Source organism: Leucopleurus acutus (genome assembly GCF_964270905.1).
Source record: "Leucopleurus acutus genome assembly, chromosome: 7".
Taxonomy (NCBI): Eukaryota; Metazoa; Chordata; class Mammalia; order Artiodactyla; family Delphinidae; genus Leucopleurus; species Leucopleurus acutus.
Genome location: NC_139150.1, coordinates 102,980,779 through 103,003,091, shown reverse-complemented (window position 1 = coordinate 103,003,091; position 22,313 = coordinate 102,980,779). Strand labels below are relative to the sequence as shown.

At 43.6% G+C, this 22,313-nt stretch overlaps 1 protein-coding gene across 1 annotated transcript in view; it reads right to left on the bottom strand.

Annotated features, from left to right (window-relative positions):
- The window catches only part of DOCK5 (dedicator of cytokinesis 5), a 216,535-nt gene that overhangs the window by 69,083 nt on the left and 125,139 nt on the right, over positions 1–22,313 (bottom strand). Inside the window, exons 15-23 of the mRNA XM_082842361.1 lie at positions 20,821–20,919; positions 19,221–19,293; positions 16,840–16,943; positions 15,715–15,898; positions 8,532–8,629; positions 8,221–8,310; positions 6,677–6,777; positions 4,760–4,894; positions 8–119 (exon numbers count right to left, since the gene is read on the bottom strand). Coding sequence (XP_082698487.1) covers positions 8–119; positions 4,760–4,894; positions 6,677–6,777; positions 8,221–8,310; positions 8,532–8,629; positions 15,715–15,898; positions 16,840–16,943; positions 19,221–19,293; positions 20,821–20,919 — 996 coding nt within the window. The remainder of the gene's footprint in view (positions 1–7; positions 120–4,759; positions 4,895–6,676; positions 6,778–8,220; positions 8,311–8,531; positions 8,630–15,714; positions 15,899–16,839; positions 16,944–19,220; positions 19,294–20,820; positions 20,920–22,313) is intronic.

The window sequence follows — 22,313 nt, the reverse complement described above, 5'->3', positions numbered from 1 at the left end:
AGCTGACCTTGATCTTGACAGCTTCCTCCAGAGGCCTGTCCATCAGCATATTGAAAGCGAGAAATAACTGGCGGATTGAATTACTAAATTCATCTCCATCTTCACTTTGGCCATAAAATCTTCAGAGAAAAAAAGAGAAGGCGGGAAAAGAAAAAAAAAAAGAGAGAAAAGGAGGTCAGATTCTCCATGTTTAAAAGAAGTTTTCCAACAGATCTGTTGCCTACACAATGCTGGAAGCCCATGCCTCACTGGTCACCTCTTTACACCGTGCACAGAGGAGTCACACGTGCTCTTAGGTGGTTCAGGAAGGGGCCCAGTAGCTGGGAAGTTATCCCCACCTGGACAAAAGGAAGGTAGTGATTTGTACGTAAAGTCCTACAACAGAGCTCTCCCACTGTCCCCCTGAAGCTGTCTGAAGGCCAGTCTTGGTGATGTCCTCCAGCCTAGTGGCGTGCGGGCATTTCCGGCACAGAGCGGGGAACGGCTGGAAGCAGCTTCGCCTCAAGTAGCAGATAAGCCCTGCATGCAAACCTATCATCCTCAGCTCATTAGCAGAATGTCCAGCAAGCAGGGGACTCCCCGCCCAGCTACCTTCCCTGACAGCCCAGTCTTGCCACCTCCACGCCTCCCCTCCTGCCTCTCTCTCCTCTTCTGATCTTTGTGTCTAATCACTCTGCCATTTGAATCATTCTGTCTCACGGCAACAAGCCCTGATCATTTGCGTTCAAGTTCCAGACAAGGGGTAGAGAAGCTGCTCAACCTAGAAACATTCTGAGCCCAACCCAGTCTGCAAGTCCAGTTAGCATCCTTCTATCCACTGAACTGGCCACGCTGGTGCCGACCTGCCTCTAGGACAGCGTCCTCCCAGGACACGGGCTGCCTTGGTCTTTGCTTATTCGTGCTTGTTTGATTAAAGTACGCTGTCAACTGAAAAGTTGGTTCTTTCTCATAAGTAGAAATCAGAAGGTCTTTGGCCCATTTCTCAGAAACACAAAAGTCCCCAAATTGTAGTCCAAGTGCATTTACACTGGGTGGCAATCTTACCACCAACTGTCAAGAGTAGGGATGGTTTGAACTTAGAATTTTAGACACACACTCAAATACATACGTACACGCATATACATATTTACATTAGTCTCCTCTGTTCACCTGTATCTTATACGGTACTCATGGAATATGAACTTCTCAGAAAATTATCCAATCAGAGGGTTTCTGCTAATCTTCCATTCATCCATTTTGCAGAACTTTAGAAAAGAACTTTATTTGCAATTGAGTCCACAAAGTATATCAAAATTAACATACCCAGAACAGAAGTCACTTGATTTTCCTGTTCACCTTTAAATAGCCCACGTCTCGGCAAACCGCACCCCAAACCTAGAAGTTATTTACAGTTCTTCCCCTTCTCCCATTCTCCCACCAAATCTAACAGCAAGTCCTATTCTCTCTTCCCGCTAAATCAGTCCACTCTCCGCGTCTCCTCAGAGACAGAGCCACTGTATCCCACATTTGAACTATAACCGCCTATTCAGTGGTCACCCAGGTTTCACTCTTAACCCTTGATAATCCACTTTCCACCCAAGAGATGAGATGATTATGTAAAATGCAAGCCAGATTCCACTACGTCTCTAACTGAAACCCTTCAGTGGCTTCCCGAGACCCCTGGAATGAAATCCGAACTCCTTGCTGTGACCTAGAAGGCCCCCATTACGCACCCGCCTGCCAGGCTCCATCCTCCCATTCCCAGTCTCCACGGTCCAGCAACATTGGCTTCTCTTCATTCTTTAGCTGTTCATGTTCATTGCAATTCTCTTCCCTGAGATCCTCAGAGGCTATCTCCCCATCTTTCAGTCTCAACTCAAACCCCAGCTCCTGGAGAGGCCTCTCCCACCAGCTCAGCTCAGGGAGCCTTCCCTGGTCACTGTCACACCAACATCTTTCCTCCTAGCTCTTATCCCTCTGAGATGATCTTGTGGGTTTCTTTCTTTATTATATGTCTCCCTGGCCTCGATGTAACCCACAAGCACCATCAGAGCAGGAACTTTGTCTCATCTGCTGCTAGATCCCAAGATCTAGTAGCAGTTCCCCAGATCTAGGGCTAGGAGGGAAGGCATTGATATGACGGTGACCAGGGAAGGCTGTTTGAGCTGAGCCGCTGGGAGAGGCCTCTCGGGAACTGGCATCTGGGCAGGAACAGCTAAAGAATGAAGAGACGCCAATGTTGCTGGAGGGCCTAGAGCAACAGCTGGCACCCTATCGCTGTGACTTTAAAAAAGGGACTAATACGACTGAGCTTCTCAATGTCCTAGTGTGTCTATCAAATCCAAGCAATCAGAGAATGCAGACTACCAGACCCTCTATCCCAGATCAAGCTCTTCTTTAGAATGAGAAAACATCAGGGGAAAAAATAACCGTAAACAGGCCATTAGGGACTAAGTTCAACACAGCCGCTCCCTTAGTTCATCTCATGGGTTAATTAACTTGGCTTTTCCATTGGTATCATGCAATCTGACGGTGAAAATGATGGCCCAGATGCAACGCAACATTATGAAGGGTAAAAGAGCTACTGGATCATAAGTGGAAAATATTTTTTAAATTTCCTCAATTAAGGTTTTTTTCTTTTTATGTTTTTTTGTTTGTTTTGGCCGTGCCCCGTGGCATGCGGGATCTTAGTTCCCCAACCAGGGATCGAACCCATGCCCCCCTGCAGTGGAAGCGCAGAGTCTTAACCGCTGGACTGCCAGGGAAGTCTCTCTTTTTATGTTTTTATGAGGATCTTTATTGCTGGACATCAGGGTTTGCTATACAAACTTTCAGGTAAGGGAATATTCCCTCAGTAGGACACCCTAACTGAATATGTGGAAATTCAACATAATTACAAAACACAAAGATCCAACTATAAAAGACCACCTGGAAAAAAGCGGGGACTACAGAGGCTGTGCATGGGCGAACACTGACTGCTTCTACTAGGGAAGGAGGAGCTGTCATTCGTCCAACTCAGCTTTTAAGTCATTGAGCATGTTTAAAAACAATAAAAATGTAAAAATTCATTGCAGAAACTTTAAAAATGCAGAAAGGATAAAAACTAAACCTCCTTAAAGCCCTCTTATCTACAGTGTACTCATATCTAACCGGTGTCCAATCCTGAAATATTTTTGAAATGAGATCATATTACACTTATGTCTTCTACCTTAGTTTTATTATTTAAGAACCTATCAGGGTTATCCTACCTCATTAACATACCCTACATTTGAAAGCGCTGAATGTACATACTTTAACATTCCTTTTTGTTTATACCTGATGGATTTTTTTTCCATTAGATAGATTTTTAGATGGGGTATCACTGGACAAATGTGATATCTTCCTTTGCTCTGTGTGTGTTTGATTTTTATTCACAGTGCCAAATTTCTGTCCTTAAGAATTTATCTTCCTATCAGCAATAAAACACAGGGCTAATTTTTGTCCAATCTCACCAAAGGATAAAGATTTTTTTTTTTTTTTTTTTTTAGGATAAAGATTTTTCATCGTTATTAAATGTGCAGGTAAAGATGGTGTGTATCGCATTTTAATAGTATAAATTTCTTTTTAAATTTAACTGACCATTTGAAGTTTTCTTTTGTAAATTATGTTTTTATTTTGTAGTAAGGATATTTACCATTCTTTAGTTGATTTTTAAGAGCCTTTAATTAGTAAATCTGCTGACCTTTGAACTGTACCATAAGTTACAAGGGTTTTTTCCATGTTAATTGTTTGCCTTTAATTTTATGAGTTTTTTAAAAACACAGAGTTAGGGCTTCCCTGGTGGTGCAGTGGTTGAGAGTCCGCCTGCGCGATGCAGGGGACACGGGTTCGTGCCCCGGTCCGGGAAGATCCCACATGCCGCGGAGCGGCTGGGCCCGTGAGCCATGGCCGCTGAGCCTGCGCGTCCGGAGCCTGCACTCCGCAACGGGAGAGGTCACAGCAGTGAGAGGCCCGCTTACCGCAAAAAAAAAAAAAAAAAAAAACAAAGTTAAAAAAATACACATGCTCAAATCTCAGGCTTGAAATCCTCTTACCTACAGCTTTACTCGTATTAACATATTAGCACGTTATCTACCTAGTTTCAAAACCTGCCTTAGAAAAATATTTTAACAGTTTGGAAATCCAGCTATTATTGAAGGGTAGAGATGGCAATGGAGTTGTGGGCATTCCCAGAAGAGTTATTTCCTCATTTTTGACTTCTATTGTTTTTGATGGAACTATTATTCTAGAAATCCAAACTGGGAATTATCGTATCTCTGGGGCTTAGTTTTCCCAGGTACCTAAGCCTGGTGTCAGCAAAGAAACACACACCTCAGGAAACAACTCCTCCAGTCAATTGTCACTACTGTCCATCTACTCCCAACAACAGCTCATGATCCTAGATTTATAAACCCAACATCATCATGAAGCCCGTCGCTGTATTAAATACAATCTCATCACAGGAACCTGACTTCCGAGTTATTGTCACCAACAAAGACTTTCAGTAAGTTGCACATTGTAGCCACCTGCATCCCTAAGTCCTGCTGTCATTACTGCCCTAGAAATTCTGCTGATCCAAAAGGACGTCACATGAAACTTCTTTAACGGTTGTGTAGTGCACCTTCATCTCCACCCTGAAGTTCTGAAATTTGTTAGTTCCATGACCCAGCTGCTCACAGAGCTGAACGTGAGCATAAGGACTAAGGAAAAATATGGGAAGAGAGGATGGAGAGCGTCAACACTGTATTACAGTCACCATTACCTCAAGTAGAGCACTCTAGATTGGATGATGAACCTAAACAAGTACTTTAAGGCTTTCAAAGCAGCGAAACGCAATTCCGTCTTGCTGGAGTCATCTGCATTCGCCACGTAAAAGTTCAGTACCTTGGAGAGTTTCCTGAAAAGGACAAGAAGGAGAAAAATGTCAATGGGGCACAGTGGTACTCTGGGGTTTGGGGTATGCTATATAGAAGGGAACTTGGCCTCCTGGGGAAGTAGAAATCACAACTATAGTAATTATTTCTTCTAGAATATGCCCTGAACAGGGAAGTTAGGTCCTTCGTAGTTTAGTTTTCTCATTGCGGTCTACGCTTGCAGCTTCCCTTCTGCTTAGAAATAAGGGATGATTTCTTTCCCTTTGCAGGATTTTAAAAAATGATCAAGAAATCAAAGACTTGAAGGGACTCGAATCATGAGTATATTTTAATCTCTGGCACGCTATACAGACATGTTCAGGTGTTTCTGTAACGGAGGGACTGTCTGCCAAAGGTAGTCAGTCACCTTAAAAGCAGTCTAATTCCCTCCAGTCTGCCCCAGCTGTTTGGGATCCATAAACTGGAGCCAGATGGAAACTCTAACCGAGCGTGGAAAGAAGAGCAACCCATGGTTCTGAGCATCTGATCACATGAAACTGCTCTGGGACTTTTAGGTTGTTCTGTGTGTCGTTCCAGAGTCTTTGGACTAGGCGTTGTCGTAATCTTGGGCTATCTCACATTTTTGAGGGCACTGATATTTTCAACTTTCCTTCTGGGAATCTCTGAGTTTTCCTAATATTAAGAAAAATTCACAGGAATCGTGTGGAATTGATCCATTCTTGCAAATAAACCCAGATTACCAGAAACACACCACCTGGAGTGCTGCATTTGGCTCTGTGTAATAAAGACCCAATGGTAGGATTTCATCTCTTGTAGCTGCTGCCTACTTAGAAAGTGAGGCTATAGGGTGGAAAGAGCCCTGTCACTGGTGTATCTGCTGCTTGCCCCAACCCAGCGGGCATTACATCCATTGTGTTAATTGGGGATTATGCCACATGACACCTCTTCTAGGTCACTTATGTTTTATTACATGTCTGGACCTTTGTGCAAATAAAACCGAGAACTTTCTTGTTTAGTTCAGAAAAAGCCATGAGGGATCAATGATCTGAATGACAGAGCAGGTCAGCAGCACTTGGCACCATCTGGCATAAGCCACCGGCAGAAAGATCTTTGCCATCTCAACTCTGTTCCAGTCACTGTCACGCTGCTCTGCACAATAACCAGGATGCAAGGCGCGGGGTGACAGGCCACGTCCAACCGCATGATGAGCTAAGCACTGCAGGGCAAAGCTCAGAGTGAACATCAGTCAGGGGCTCATAAACCAAAGACAGAAAGAAGGCTGCACTTGGGGAAAGGTGGAGACCACGCCCTCTTACGTGAAAGAAAAAAAATTACATCTTCTCATAACCTCTAAGTAATAAATTCTACAAAGCACTTGCGGCGTACAGCTGAGGGAACGACCCTCAGTTCTATCACATGTGGTCCTGCTTCATCCTCTGTTTGATCCCAGCGGGGCTCATGCCCATCCCACTGACACCCGCCTCCGAAGATCCTGGATGGGGTCCCCTGTCCTGGACTGTGCTCCTAACAGCTTCAACGCCTCACCTAGAGATGCTCTGGATTCTTAAAGAAGTACAGCCTCATCTCTTTCGTAACTTCCCAGAAAGCGGGGCCTTGAATGTAATCCCTTTGCCATGGTTAGAATAGTTAGACGGTTCCCACTTTCCCCAGGGAAGCTTAGAACAGGGTTCTGCGCTTCGAGGCAGGGGTACTCAGCTCACGTCCCTCTGGTGTCTCAACAACCCGGTCCCAAGAGCACGAACCCGACAACCCAGCCGCAAGCCCTGCCCAGGCCTGGTACTTACACATAGGCCAGAGTGGCACTGAAGTGCTTGTAGATGTAGGTCTCCAGGACGGGATTGAAATGCTGGAACTTGATGTCGCCTATCAGTGAAATAATAAACACCTGCCAAAGGTGGAAAACATAAATAGTAGCACAGCACAACCTCCGGCATTCCATCAGCAAGCTGGAGCTGAACGTCTGGGACTTGCTTTTCCTTCTTGATCATTACGGTAGCATTCCCATGTGACTATTCCAGAGCTGAGGTCAAGTCTTGGGGTTTCTTTTTATTTAGCACAAACAGAGAGGGACCATGAAGTGTCAGGCACTGTGCTAAATGCTGTGAGGAAACCAGTATAAGCCAGCACGCCTAGCCTCGGAGAGCTGACTGCCTCAGAGAGAGGGCAGCGCCCAGGTAACCAAGTCGGGGAAGAAAATGGGATGAGAGGGGGAAGGGTGTGGGGAAGGGTTTCCCATGGGAATAGTAAACACTAACCCAAGGGTGCAGCTAATGAAATACTGCAGGACATCCATCTCCTCAGCGCAGTGTGGGTGCCCCTAATAACCGAAGTCACCAGACTTTTGAGTCTCAATTTTCTGCTCATGTTAACTCTTATCACTACCGGACACAGAATCTACTGATACAAATAACCGCTTTGCACCAAGAGAGCAAAAGACGGGGCACCTTCCACACATGCCCGTTGCCAGCTGCTCTGTCCCAAGGGAATCTATCTCCAGACCTTCTCCCATGGAGTCATTACCATAGACTCTCTTGCCCATAAACCTGGCCAGGTGCGATCACAGCTGGGGGCATTTTTCTCTTTGTCTTACATCCTTAAGTGTCAACATCCTAAACTCTTCTTGAAGCTACCAGTCTCTGCAAGTTGATGAATGACCTGAAGCTGCAATTTACCTTCCTCCTTCTTTGCTGCAACATTCAGGGAACACTCTGCCCTGAACTTGAACCCCAACAATCAGAAAACGATGCTTAAGTTTGGATGTGTCAGCTTCCGTCACTCCACTGCCATCTCTGACCTTCCCAGAGTCCGATATCCCCTCTCCATCTTTGGATTTCCGGTCTTGGAATGGGTTGCATGTTTTAGTACTTTGTGTGACAATCTGAATTGTCTGCTGGGTTGCGTATTATACAGAATGAGACCAAGACTCATCTCTGACTTGCAAATTCAGTCTCCCTTGCGAGAACGCACAAGGACGCGCATACACAACAAACCACAGTTGTCTTTGTTAACGGTATCTCCTGGTTTAGGACCAATTTTAAAGCGAGTTAAAGGGATTCCTGATTTCAAATGTAATAAAACACTTTTCCTAATGAGAAAGAGAAAGCTTATCAAAAGGGAAGATCTAACAGGAAACAAAGCCATAAACGTCTTGACTATAAGTCAATTGTATCTAATGTTACTTGTGGGAATGTAGCCTCGAGAAATCATCAGAGAAATGTATACAAATACATATGCAGGAGCCCATGCATCACAATTATGTATAATACTGAACTATTAAAAACCACACAGTTGTGAGAACAAACACTAGATAATATGTGTAACTGCTTACCAGTGCATCGAACACAAGGAAGTCATATGCTTCATCGTCTGACATTTCCATCATTATGTTAAAAAGTGCGTCTAGTGTATCTTGCAAAAACTGAAGATAAGAAAAAGAGAGAGGTTATTTGGCTCCAGACTGAAGAAATTCGGGGCTAATTAGGTTTCAACAGAATAGGTTTAAAAATAGCATTTTCCTAAAAATTGGCACACTTGCTTCCCAATTTAGACAAGTTTTATGTTTACACTCATCGGTTTAATTTAAAATATTGAACTAAGGATGCAGTGGCTGTAGTCCTAACTGTGAACATATAAACATACCTTAACAATTTCTCCTCCATCCACCTCCATTAACTTCTTTAAGTTGTGTTTAATGTTCTGAGGGTTCGAACGCCAATTTAACAAGCCTAACAGGTCAACTAGGAAGAACAACCACAAACCATAAACGTTAGACACGGATTAGCAGAGCAACGCACACCATTTCAGGACACAGTGACAGAGCTCTCTAGAAAAGATCATTGCTCCTAACGGTGGCTAATACCTTATGCAGCCTTTTAATTTACTGCCTCCTACCTAAATCAGAGAAAACCCTGGGGTCTTCTTTCCTTCTTCAGAGGAAAAAAACCAACCACAAGGGCTTCCCTGGTGGTGCAGTGGCTGGGAGTCCGCCTGCCGATGCAGGGGACACGGGTTCGTGCCCCGGTCCGGGAAGATCCCACATGCCGCGGAGCGGCTGGGCCCGTGAGCCATAGCCGCTGAGCCTGCGCGTCCAGAGCCTGTGCTCCGCAACGGGAGAGGCCACAGAAGTGAGAGGCCCGCGTACCGCAAAAAACAAACAAACAAACAAACAAAAACAAAAACCAACCACAAATGTACAAGAACATAAAATGATGCCCGAATAGAACTCACGTCTCTCATATAAGACATCACAGCCTTACCGATGAAACACTTAAATAACCTTCCTACCTTTAATTTGCTGCATTGCTTAATTTGTCCCTTGTCACTATGTGTGTCTCAGTGGATGCAGAGGGGAAAATGAAAACTTATGTATGTGCACTGATTCATTTAAATATCATATCCACGCTGTAGAGCAGATTTTATTTATTTTTTACCTTAAAAGATTTTTTTTTATATTGGAGTATAGTTGATCTACAATGTTGTATTAGTTTCAGGTGTACAGCCAAGTGACTTATACATATATAAATATGTATTCTTTTTCAGACTCTATTTCCCATATAGATTATTACAGAGTATTGAGTAGAGTTCCCTGTGCTATACAGTAGGTCTTTGTTGGTTATCTGTTTTATATATAGTAGTGTGTATATGTTAATCCCAACCTCCTAATTTATCCCTCCCCCTGACCTTCCCCCTTTGGTAACCATAGAGAAGATTTTATTTGTTCCATTTTTGAGATGAGGAAACTGAGGTTTTGTGAAATTAAATTACTTGTCTTAGGTCACACAACTGCCAGGGAGTGGTATGAATGGAATTTAATGAGATGTATCTGATTCCCAAAAACCATGTCCTTGCTACTCTGTCATACTGCCTCCCCAGAGTTCTTCAAAGAAATAAACAGATGAGCAGATCACATGGTTTGCTATCTTGAAAAGAAGGCAGAACAGATGAATGGTCCTTAGCGTAAGTCTGGGACAAAAGTCTTGAGGTGTTTTGGGATCTAAAAATGCAGAATTTGGGATCTTTAAGTCCCTTTCAGCTTTAATGTATGTCTAGATACTAAAAGTGAAATAACAGGGAAACAAAGCAGGCAGATGGACTGTTACTACTTTATCGTTTTGTTTAGTGCATCATTTTACTATTTACAGAGCATTAGCTAGTAAAAGTAGCAATATGTACTTTTTAATCAATGGATCTGTAGAAACATATATTTACAAGCAGCTGAAAATGTATTCTGTTCATTAGAACAGTCAATTCGCTTCACTGTTTGTTTTACTGGCTTGCAGACTGTTCAGTCCCTGGGCAGCCTCCAAAGCCTAGAGACCTCCCACTGTCAACTGAATAAAGTCCCAATGCCAGTCACAGAGGGCAGTAAGGCCCCTCCTATGACCCTCCTGCCGGCCCATCGCAGTCAGACAGATCAACTCAATACTCCCCAAGCTACGGCATGCTCTGCAATCGCTCCCTGTCTTTGCATATGTCTTCCCTTTGTCGGAAATGCCCAGAAATACTTCCAGTACTATGTATTCAGTCAGCTGCCACTTCTACTTCAAGAGCCCTCTCAGACATTATTCCCTCTGGGGAGACATACCCAATCGTTCTCTGCTATCTGCCCTCCTTCTCCGCATACGTATACATTAGGGCAAACACTTAACAACACACTTGGTATCTCTTTGGCTCTGCCCATACATTGAGACAGTCCAGGGAAGGAACCTTACTGCATTCCTTCTTATACCGCATCATAGCACTAGCCACCTAGTAGGTATTCAATACGTGCTGGATCGAAGATTGAATAGATGGATGGACACAGAACCAGGAGTCCCAAGGAAGCTGGTAGTGTACTCAAGACAATTCTTCACTTTCTTCATTCCTTAAGTAAGTACTTAATAATAGGCACTGTGCTAGGCCCATCCACTAGGCACTGTCCACTGCCAGCTTCCCATCTCCTATTTTTGCCACGTGCTAGTCAACCGCACCGTTCCATTGGTTACCTCACTCCACGCGTGGCTGCCTAAGGAAAAGGATTTGGATACTTCATCATGCTGAAGAGTCACGCAGCAGCTTTAAGAACCTGCAAGGAACCCACTCATCAGACTAGAGGTTTACCCCCTAGAGATATCTGCATGCCCCATCACTGCTAATATTAGGAATAGATCTGGCATCTGGTGAATCATAAGGTCTTAGGGCAAGAAAAGTGGTGACACGGTGTTACAGAAACAGCCCTAGACTCACCGTGTTTCTGGGATTCATGCAGGTTGATGAATAGCTCTGGTTAATTTCATTTGATTGCTGTAGAGTATCTATCCCATCGTATGGATGTACCAGAATTTATCCATTCTACTGTCGATTAACAACCAGTTGGGTTGTGGTTTTGAGCCGTCACAAACAATTCTGCTGCAAACATTCTCATATGCCTATCCGGTATCAGCAGCATTTTCTGAGGTATAAAACTGGATTACAGGGCTTCCCTGGTGGCGCAGTGGTTGAGAGTCCGCCTGCTGATGCAGGGGACACGGGTTCGTGTCCCGGTCCGGGAAGATCCCACATGCCACGGAGCGGCTAGGCCCGTGAGCCGTGGCCGCTGGGCCTGCGCGTCCGGAGCCTGTGCTCCGCAACGGGAGAGGCCACAACAGTGAGAGGCCCCGCGTACCGCAAAAAAAAAAAAAAAAAGTGGGGAAAAAAAACTAGACTACATTTCTGGATTACCAAGAATGACCACCTCTAACCATATTAAATACTATCTAAATGTTATCCAAAGTTGTCCCAATTTACATCACCGTCAGAAGTATGTAAGAATTGGGACTTCCCTGGCGGTCCAGTGGTTAGGACTCTGTGCTTCCACTGCAGGGAGCACAGGTTTGATCCTTGGTTGGGGAACTAAGATCCCACATGCCTCGAGGCCAAAAAAAAAAAGTATGTAAGAATTCACACTACTCTGAATGATAATGCCCAAATTTAGGGTAGTGATTACCTGTCGGAAAGGGTTAGGGACCATAACGTTTAAAAACGAAAAGAATGACAAAGAAAAACCCTAAGTTTTGGAGTTACAAATATCTGTTTTCGGACCCAAGTCCACCACTTATGAGTTTCGGCAAAATATTTCACCACCTCAGCTCGGCGCTCTGATCAGTAAACTGAGGTTAATAACGACAACACTGGTGTCTTCCCGTGCTAGGCTGTCGGTGGGTAAAATGAGATGTCTGTGAATGGCCTGGCACAGGTCCACACCTGCAGAGACTCGACTCCTCTCTTCCTCTCCTCTATCCTCACCTTCCATATGGGCCCAGCAACAAAATGATCCCATATACATCAGTCTGTTCTAGTTTTGAAATAATTCATAAAATAATGAAGGTGCCTACAGGCTCTGTCTGTAACAAAGTCCAGTGGCTTTTAACTTTGGAGTCTGAATAGCCCTCCAAAGGCTAAGGAGAAACGCCTCTGGTCATGGCCTCCGAGTGAAAGGAGAACAGCTACCCTCCTCTTGATCAACAAATGCCCTCATAGAGTTGATGATTTATTCATGTTCCTCAGCTTCTTCTTTCTCAGAAGAAATTGAATTGGTTCTTTATCACTCCCATCAAATTAGAAGAAAGCAAACACACTTATTATCTGTCACTGGGAATGCCCCATTTTCTCTAATGCCCACGATGTCACCTCATCTTCCCCAAATCTGTCCCCTCTTCCTACCCCCATCCAGGTTGACAGTAGGTCACCCCGCTCTGGTTTAGATAAGTTTGCTTCTTTAAGTCTTCTTTGGGACAGGATATTCTTGGAGACTTTTTTTTTTTAAAGTATGTTGAGTGTTTTTGAGATCTAAACACTAGGAACGGGATGACAACAAATGGAAGAGGACAGTTCTACCCGATGGAAGTTTCTGTGATGATGGGAACGTTGCAACCTGTGCTGTCCAGTAGGAAAGTCACCAGACACAGAAAACCACTGAGCACTTGAAATGGGGCGAATGCAACCAAGGAACTGCAGTCATACCTTCACTTGACTTTAATTAATTTAAATTTCGCAAGCTACATAAGGCGCGGGACAGCACAGGTTTGGAACATTTAGAAGATGTGTGATGTTGGTATCAGCGCATCAGGTTGAGTACTGCTACCTGTCAATAAGCTTCCTAAAGTTTTGCCTGGGAGATAATAAACAATGTAACAATATGGTTATCTCTAACCATTATCTCTACTAAGTTAATTTTACAAACTTTTATTACTTGTTTTCTTCAAACCTAGTCTCTAGGAAGGATAATCTACTAGATGTTTGGTAAACGCTGTCTCTTTCGAATATCCCTTTAGCGCCCCAAAAGTACATCAATGCTTTCTCTCATCTACCATCAGAGCTAAAATAAAAAACCACTTTGACATTTCCTAGTTAAAAATTTGGAAAATACCAGAAAGAATAAAGAAAATAAGAACTATCATCCAAACTTTTAATTATTTTTAGGCTTTTGCTGTGTACATATAATGATGATGATGATGACAACAGTTAATACTCATATAGTGTTTACAATGTGCTACACATTGCTGCTTTGCTTCTACTTATTTTAATTTACTTCGTTCTTCGAAATAAATACTATCATTACTCCCATCTTAAAACTGAGGAAACCAAGTCACAGAGAGATCAAGTGACTTGCCCAAGATGAACCAGCTAGCAAGTGGCAGGGCTGGGATCTGAACCCAGGCAATAAGCTCCAAATTATCCTCATATATTTAAACAAAACCGGGACTATACTCCACATAGTGTTAACATTTTCCCATGTCTTTGACTGTTTTGAAATACATTTCACAGCTGCATATATTTTATCATTTAATAACCTTATATACTTTAACCTGACCTCAACTATTGGACATTTAGACTCTTTGCACTGTTCCCCTATTATGAATCACAGGGAAACATCCTCATATATAAATCTTTGTGCACATCTCCCATTGTCTAGTTAGGTTCAATTTCTAGGGGTCACAGTACTGGGTCAAAGGGTCTGAATACATTTAAGATCTTTGGAGCTTCCCTGGTGGCGCAGTGGTTGAGAGTCCGCCTGCCGATGCAGGGGACACGAGTTCGTGCCCCGGTCCGGGAAGATCCCACATGCCGCAGAGCGGCTGGGCCCATGAGCCATGGCCGCTGAGCCTGCGCGTCCGGAGCCTGTGCTCCGCAACGGGAAGGGCCACAACAGTGAGAGGCCTGCGTACCGCAGGAAAAAAAAAAAAAAAAAGATCTTTGATACACCTTGTAAATCATCTCCCATAAACATTATACTACTTAACCCCGTATCAGCAGTTAATTTATGTTTACTTTCTCCCTAACAAGGGTTATATCATTGATACCGTTTTCTCGTGGCTTCCATAAAGCTCAGAATGCCTTCTGGCTTAACTTTGTGTTTTGTTTGTTTGTTTTGTTTTGTTTACTAATTTATAGACTTTATTTTTTTTTGAGCAGTTTTAGGTTCACAGAAAAATTAAGCCCAAAGTACAGAGAGTTACCCTATACCCCTTCAAGGCTCCAGGGTTTCCCCTATTATTAACATGCTGCATTACTGTGGTACCTTTGTTACACATGATGAATCAACACTGATAAAGATTATTAACTGAAGTCCATCGTTTAAGCTAGGGTTCGCTCTGTGCAGTATGCTGTGACTTTTGACACATGTATAACGACGTGCATCCGTGTACCCATCAGGGTGTCATTTAGTAAACAGTTTTACTGCCCTAAAAATCCCCCGTGCTCTGCCTATTCAGCCCTCCCTCTCTCCCCGAGCCCTTTGTAACCACGGATCTTTTCACATCTCCATAGTTTTGTCTTTTCTCTGGCTTAACTTTTGGTGCCTGCTTTTACTTTCGCATGTGTAACAGCTCTGAACCTCACTCTGTTGAGTCTAATCAGTTGTCCAAGTTGAAATCCTATCCATATTCTCTACGCAACCCAGATTCATCAAAATAAACAATGCTGACCCGTTCTAAAGATCAACCACATGCTATGTGATCCTTGAGTGGACCTTCTATCTCAGCTGTTTTGTCTACCTTATCACTTCCGTAAGGCAGAGCCCCCAGATCTTCTCAGAGGTCCAAGGGGCCGATCCTCCACCTAGCACAGGGGACAAAGAATTTCTAAAGCAAGTTCCCGAAGCAGCTATTTCCTGGATCTCTATATATTCAGCAGGACTCCTTACAAATGACATAGGTTAAATGAATAAGAAGCTGTTATTGGCTATCAAATGTCATGATATACACAAGAGAAGTGAAAATTGCTATCAGATTTCGTGAGGGGACAAAATGAAGCCGCACTTGAACTCTTCAGCTGATGTTATGGAAAATCTGACTGCTTGGGGAAAAAAAATCGAGAAAGAGGAATCTATATGGGGGACAGACGGAATGCTAACAGGAAACCCTCCCTGCTCTTTGCCATACCTGCTTGGACAGGAGACTGATGTTCCTCTGCCAGCATCCTACCCTTACTACCAACATTTCTTGTTACATACATCATACAGAGCACAGTGTTAGAGTTCTTTGCTGCCTTGAAGGAGGGAAACGTGAAATTCACAGCCTCTGTTAATGAATACATTTATAGATTTTACCCTATTTAAAAACCACCGAAATGCTTTTCATTCTAGTGGCAAGATAGACAAAGAAGCCTCAGGAAGAGCTTTAGCTATCTAATCAGTCCTACCCAGAAAACATCACGTGAAGAGCAGAGAGAAGAAGCCAGATAGCCCAGGACCCTACCTCAGAAGACACAGCCCCACAGCGTCCAGTCCCCTGAGTCTAACAAAGAAGCCTAGGAGGACCAAAGAGAAAACTCATTCTGGTGTCACCGAGGTCAGCACACCTACCGTTCTGAGTGAGCTTTGTGGAGCAGATGAGGGTGGCGATCTGAAAGCTATCTTTTGTGCTATCCTTGTTTGGCGTAAAGTTGCCTGGGGTTTTGGATGCCTGGAGGTCCTTTTCTTCCATCTCCACTTTGGTTCCAGGCAGGGTCAGGTAGAATTTAGCATCTTCCATTTTCTTGTTGTCACCCTGCAAAGGAAGCATGTTAGGGACACCAAGTGGTGGACAAAATCTCTTATGTGCAAATAAAATAGTATCTATCATGAGCGCAGTGTATTTTATCAAATTAGATCCCTTCCAACTCCGAGATACTGGGATACTGTCCCAGAGTTTGAGTCCAGAAATAATTTCAACATTGAATGAAAACAGAATAAGTTACGAACTAGAAGTCAACATTCTAGTCTCTGCTATAAGTAAATACATAAAGAATAAGGTTGGATTTCACTTTCTTGAACATGTAAATGGTCACAATGATACTTCACTGGGTCCTTTGAGAAGAAATAGCTTGCCATGGCTTCCAATACTATTTTTGAGCTCAGGAGCTGCTAAGGGAAATACATCTCAAGTGGATTCATCTCAAAAAAGCTACCAACCGTGTGAAAAGCCTCCTGGATACTGTTGGACAAATGAGATCTTCCCAACATCTGCTTTCTGCTCTAAAATCTCAGTGGAGGCGATAGCTCTGCAGCAGTTAGAGGGAAGAATAAGGACACAGCTGATAGGAGAGGAAAGGAGGCCACAGAAGGGAGAAATGGTGCCTGGCTCGCGCTGATATGAAAACCACATCCTACCACATCCACCACACTCTAACCCAGCCCAACAGTGCAACTATCAACGCTCCACACAGGCTGATGCAAAGAGCAGAAGAACAGCCCTTGACTGTTCACCTCCACGGACGCCATTTGCACAACAGGGAGGGACCATCCCTTAAAAGACTAAAGGGATGGGAGACCATGCAGCTGGTGTGACCACAGTCCTCCGGGGTTCTAGACTTGAAGGGGCAAACATGTACAGCCCGAGAGACGTTTCTGATATTTGTACACACAAGTCTGAAAGGAGCTTTCAGAACCAATTTCAGGGGGAGTAACTATGTCCTTAGTCACTTTCTGAGGCTCCTTCTTTAGCACCACCTTATAAAGCACCAGATCATGCCTCCCGTCCTGCAGGGTGGTGCCGTCCGGGTTCATCAGCTTCACGAAGGCCACCCCGAAGGCTCGCTCCGATTTATCTCTGGCTGAAAAGACAGGAATACGTGTCTGAGCAGGGCAGGGAGATACCGGGGGCTGACAGCTATGAGAGCTGACGGCACATTTTGCTCTGGGATTTGGTGTTCAATCGTGCTATAACCAACACAGTTGAGCGAGCCCCAATAAGCCATACGTACTGTCCACGTCACAGACCCCTTGAAGGAAACAGTTCCCTAACTGAAATCTTCTGGTGCCCCCAAGTATGCTCCTTTTCCTATATTTGTGAATGAATGACATCAGTATCGACTCGGTCACCCAGATCAGAACTGTGGGTGTTGACGCTGACCCCAGCCCCGTGCCAGCTCGGCGTCCTGAGCACCTCTGGAGGCTGTGCCTTTTCTCTCCATCCCTGCTGTTCCCACCTGAGGCCAGGCCACCCTCACCTCTTCCCTGTATTCCCACAAGATCTTCGTAACAGATCTCTCTGTCTCCAGCTCTTCTCCACCCTTTGGGGATCTCCAAAATCAAATCTAACCAAGTCAACTGCCCTGCTCCAAAACCTTCCCATGACCTACCTCCCTACTGCTGTTCTAAGACAGACTCCGTAAGTATTTTGTTTATTATCTTCCAAGGTTTGTGATGCCATCTAAGATTTCTGTTCCTCTCTTCTTTCCAAGATAGTAGCCCTGGTGCCAGGAGAAGTGGATATGTGTGTCTGGTGGCATTTGGGGGAGGAGGGGCCAGCCTCCTGAGGAAGCCAAGGGCCTCTCTCCTGGTCTTCAGGTGTGAGCCTCTGAGCTCACCATGTCCCCTGCTTAAATGTCTACGGCTGGGGTGACTCATGGCCTGTTCTCACCACAGGCACACCTCTGAGGTCTGCTGTGACTCGTGTTACCCAGATTGGCTGAGCACAGGATCATACTACAGTTTGTTCATCTGTTCTCCTGTTGACGGCCAATTTGGGGGTACCGTGACTAAAGCTGTTATAAATATATACGAAATCACGACCACCACCACCACCCACACAGCATTCTTTAATGGCTCCTCCATAACAGAGTTCAAAAGAACCTTCATCTTTCACAATCTGGCTCTAGCCTGCCTGGAATCAGACCACTGACAGGTCAATCCAGGAACTTACTAGCCCTGTGACCTTGGGCACATACCTAACATCTCTGTGCCTCAGTTTCTTTACATATAAATGTGGATTAAAATGTGTATGGGTCTTACTGATTACTGTAGATACTAAACAAGATGGTGTATAAATAGTGCTTCGCATAGTGTCTGGTACAAACTAAGAGCTTGATGAATGCTAGCTTAGTATGACGGAGAACTGTACGAAATTGCTGATAACTGACTATCTGCTGATACTTGACGATCTGATACTGACCTACAAAAATGGCAGTTTCAGATGGTTCAATCTAATATCGTGATGGCTCCCACTTTAGCCCCACCGAGCTCACTTTGCTTCTCAAACGCATTTCTCCACCAGCACCCTTCGCTGGGCTAACTTCTGCTCACCTTCAGGTCTCAGCTAGGATGTAGGAAACCTTACGCATAAATCCCCAGGCAGGGTTAGGTGCTGTGCTTACGCCTTGATGGTCGTTGCTGTAACACGTATCACGTTGATCTGAACTTCATCACCTGTTTTCTTGCTCATCTTCCTAACCAGCCCACAGAGACTTTTCAGAGCAGTGACTGGGTCCTATTCGCTGTCATCTACCCAGGGCCTGGCCTGCAGTCTGGTAGGTAGATGGCATTCAAAAAATTCAGTCTGGAAGGAAGGACTGCATTTTTATGCAGTGCTGAATGAGAACAACACTTCCAGAAATATTAGGATCAATCTGAAAATAATCAATATTCTCCTCTGTTCACACCTTAGGAAAGTCAACTCATAAACTGTGATCTAAGACTTGAAACAGTTCTTTCATGGAAAAAAAATAATTTGGGAAACAACAGATTGAACAGTTCTCTTGCTTCAGGATTTCTCAGCAATGTGGCAACATACACGGTGAATGTCTAAGAGGGAGACATAATATACAAGCACTTTCTATCCCTGTTCAACTGGGAAACTCTTTTTGTCAGACGGCATCTATTAGCACTGTAGAACCTTAGCATTCATAGAGCACATTTCAGGGAAATTCTGATATACAATGATAAACACAGATCTTGGAAGCCTAGAAAAATTCATTTTAAGATTTCCTTAGCTTCACTGAATCTTGAAATAAAGATGCCAAGTATCTCATTCTACAGACCCACAAAAGCACTGTCAAGCAAGAGTAAACACTGTTTTGATTGAAATGTGTCGTCGACCTCCTAATACTCACATTCCTGAGATGACCGGTGTCGGAAGGTAAATCTTATATGGCAGCGAGCAACTTCTTCTATAGCAATGGATACCTGCACAATGATAAGGAATATCAATACAGTCCCCTGCACTCACAGTTCGTTTTATAAAATGAGGCACATTTTAGTATCCGATCACAGGAGTAATTCCTAGAGTTAGATGTGGTGTAGGGTTTCGTTCGAAGGAGATTTAGCTCTTCTTCAAAACCCAAAGAATCTCAAGAGAAGATCATCTTGGCTGTTCATCATAGATTCTGAAAACGGAGACATTCCAAATTTCTAGTGCTTTCTCAAGTGGGAAGCAGGAGATACTTCAGGGGGAAGAGATCAGTACATTCAGGTCTGTGTGCAAGACTGCAAGGTGTACATGGATATGTTAATAGTTAGGGCCTATAATAGAAGGAAAAGATGAAATACTGGGGACAAGGAAGCTTTTTTTTTTTTTTTTTTTTTGCTGCTTACATATACAGAAGAGATGGGGAAACAGAGGCATGGAGCAACGTACAGGGCAGAGAATTTGTAGCAAATAGTTAAATAAATTATGGCATGATTATATAATGGAATATTATGCAAGTATCTAAAAATATACTTCTGAAGGCTTTTTAATGCCTCAAGGGAGTTTGAAAAGGCACAATATAAATTTGTCTGAATGGCACGATCCAAAACCTATAAAGTATATAAAATTGTGGAAAATGGTTACTTCTGAATTAAGATATTAGTGCAACTTTTTTTTTTTTTTTTTTTTTTTAGTTTTCTACGGAGAGCTCATAAAACCTTGACAATCAGAAAAAGCCGATGTGGATTAAGAACAAGGTCCTACTGTATAGCACAGGGAACTATATTCAATATCCTGAAGTAACAACCATAATGGAAAAGAATATAAAAAAGAATGTATATATATGTATAACTGAATCGCTTTGCTATACAGCAGAAATTAACACAACACCGTAAATCAACTGTACTTCAGTAAAAAAACAGAACAAAAAAGGAAAGAGTTGATGGAGTCTGGGGCTCAGAAGAAGTGGAATCCAGTTTAGGCTCCGACACGAGCAGCTAGAGGAACCTGGTCACTTCACTTCTCTGAGTGTCAGTTACGTCATCAGAAAATGGGCTGCTGCAACTCGGACCGTTTGTCGCAGAGCTACTGTGAGGCTCACGCGAGCGGACTGATCTCGAGAGCACTTTGGAATTTGTAAGACACATATTTAAATTGAAAAGAAGCCCAGCTAACTTGATTAGAGGCCAAGAAGGAAAGAAATGTTAGGAAACTGCTTGCACACTGTGAAAATTTCCAGTTGGTTCTGGACCATTGTGGCAGCGTCTTACATCATTACAACATCAAGTTTCTCTCTTCCAATTTCAACACGTTTACGAACGAGAATGTTACTTAAGGTTTCTGAAGTTTACGAAAGAGAAATGAGCTTCTGCAGAGCTACGATGATCAATTCATTTCTGATTGCACACCACAGGCAACCTATCTAAAACTTCAGGATAAAGGAGGAGCGATTTGTGGGTAAAAAGAAGAAAGGAAGCTAAACGAGGTTTCATATATGATAGGGGTTACTGATAACACATTCTCACCTTGACAGTCTCATACCAACAGGGCTGCTTGACTTGGTAATAGACCACTGATTTGTACTCGGAAATGCCTTCGTATCCAGCACCAGGATGAATTGCTTTCTTCAGATGGAAAGAAAAATTAGGAGGGGGTAGTAATATCTAGAACACTAAGGGTATTCCACATGGCCAGCACATGCCTTACACTGGCATACATAAGCTGATAACATCTGGGGGTGAACAGTAGAGTGAGAATGAGTTTCCAAGAAAATATGGTGTATATATATACACAATGGAACACTACTCAGCTAGATAAAAAGAATGAAATAATGCCATCTGTAGCAACATGGATGGACCTAGAGATTACCATACTAAGTGAAATAAGTCAGACAGAGAAAGACAAATATCATATGATATCACTTGTATGTGGAATCTTAAAGAAAATGATACAAATGTACAAAACATTTCTATTTACAAAACAGAAAGGCTCACAGACATAGAAAACAAACTTATGGCTACCAAAGGAGAAAGGTAGCAGGGAGGGATAAGTAGGAAGTTGGCATTGACATACACACACTACTATATATAAAACAGATACACAACAAGGACCTACTGTATAGCACAGGGAACTATACTCAATATCTTTTAATGACATATATGGGAGAAGAATCTGAAAAATAATATAGATAGATGCATGGATGGATAACGGAACCACTTTGTTGTACGCCTGAAACTAACACAACATTGTAAATCAACTACACTTCAATAAAAAAAATAATTTAAAAAAAAGAACGAGTTTCTAGCACTTTGAGGGTCCAAGTGTCTCAATGGGTAGTAGCTAAGGCACCCAGCACAAGCTTAACATTCCTCTTTGCTGGAACTTTTCTTCTCTCTTCCATCCCAGCCATACACTGTCCTTTCTTTCTTTCTTCTTTCCTCTCTCAGGGAACAGAGGCCTCGAGAGGGTGACCGGGAGCTCCAGCATGTGTGCAGACACACTGCTGTGTGAGGTCCTGTCTATACTCTGCTTTAAGGACCTGGTGTAGGTGTGGTATGTTCACTAGAACGTAGGGTTGTGTCTCTTCCTAGAAATGAACCACTTAGTACAGTAGCATCAGGCCTCCACGGGGGCCCTTCCAAGCTAGTTAGCAGAGCCGCGAAGATGTGTACTTGAACTCCTGGGGCAAAAGGACTCTCTCAACAGCACAAAGAAATCACTCCCGTACCGTGGCCCACAGCATTCTGCTTATCCCTCTGTGCAGAAGACAACTTAGTCAACTGATTCCTTGGAAGATGATCATATCCATGGGGAAGTGCAGGGGTTGTGTACTCGGCTGTGCCCCCCGCCGTGAGGGACTCAGTGAATGGGGTGCATTCCGAAGCAGGTAAGTATGGCTCATACAAGAGGAGCCAGATGTCAGCTGGGACAACGAAAGCCTCCCCCTGCCTCTCCTTCTCCTTGATGTCAGAATGAAGAGTCACTTCTGTTGGAGGAAGGCAGGACACCTGTGTCCGTT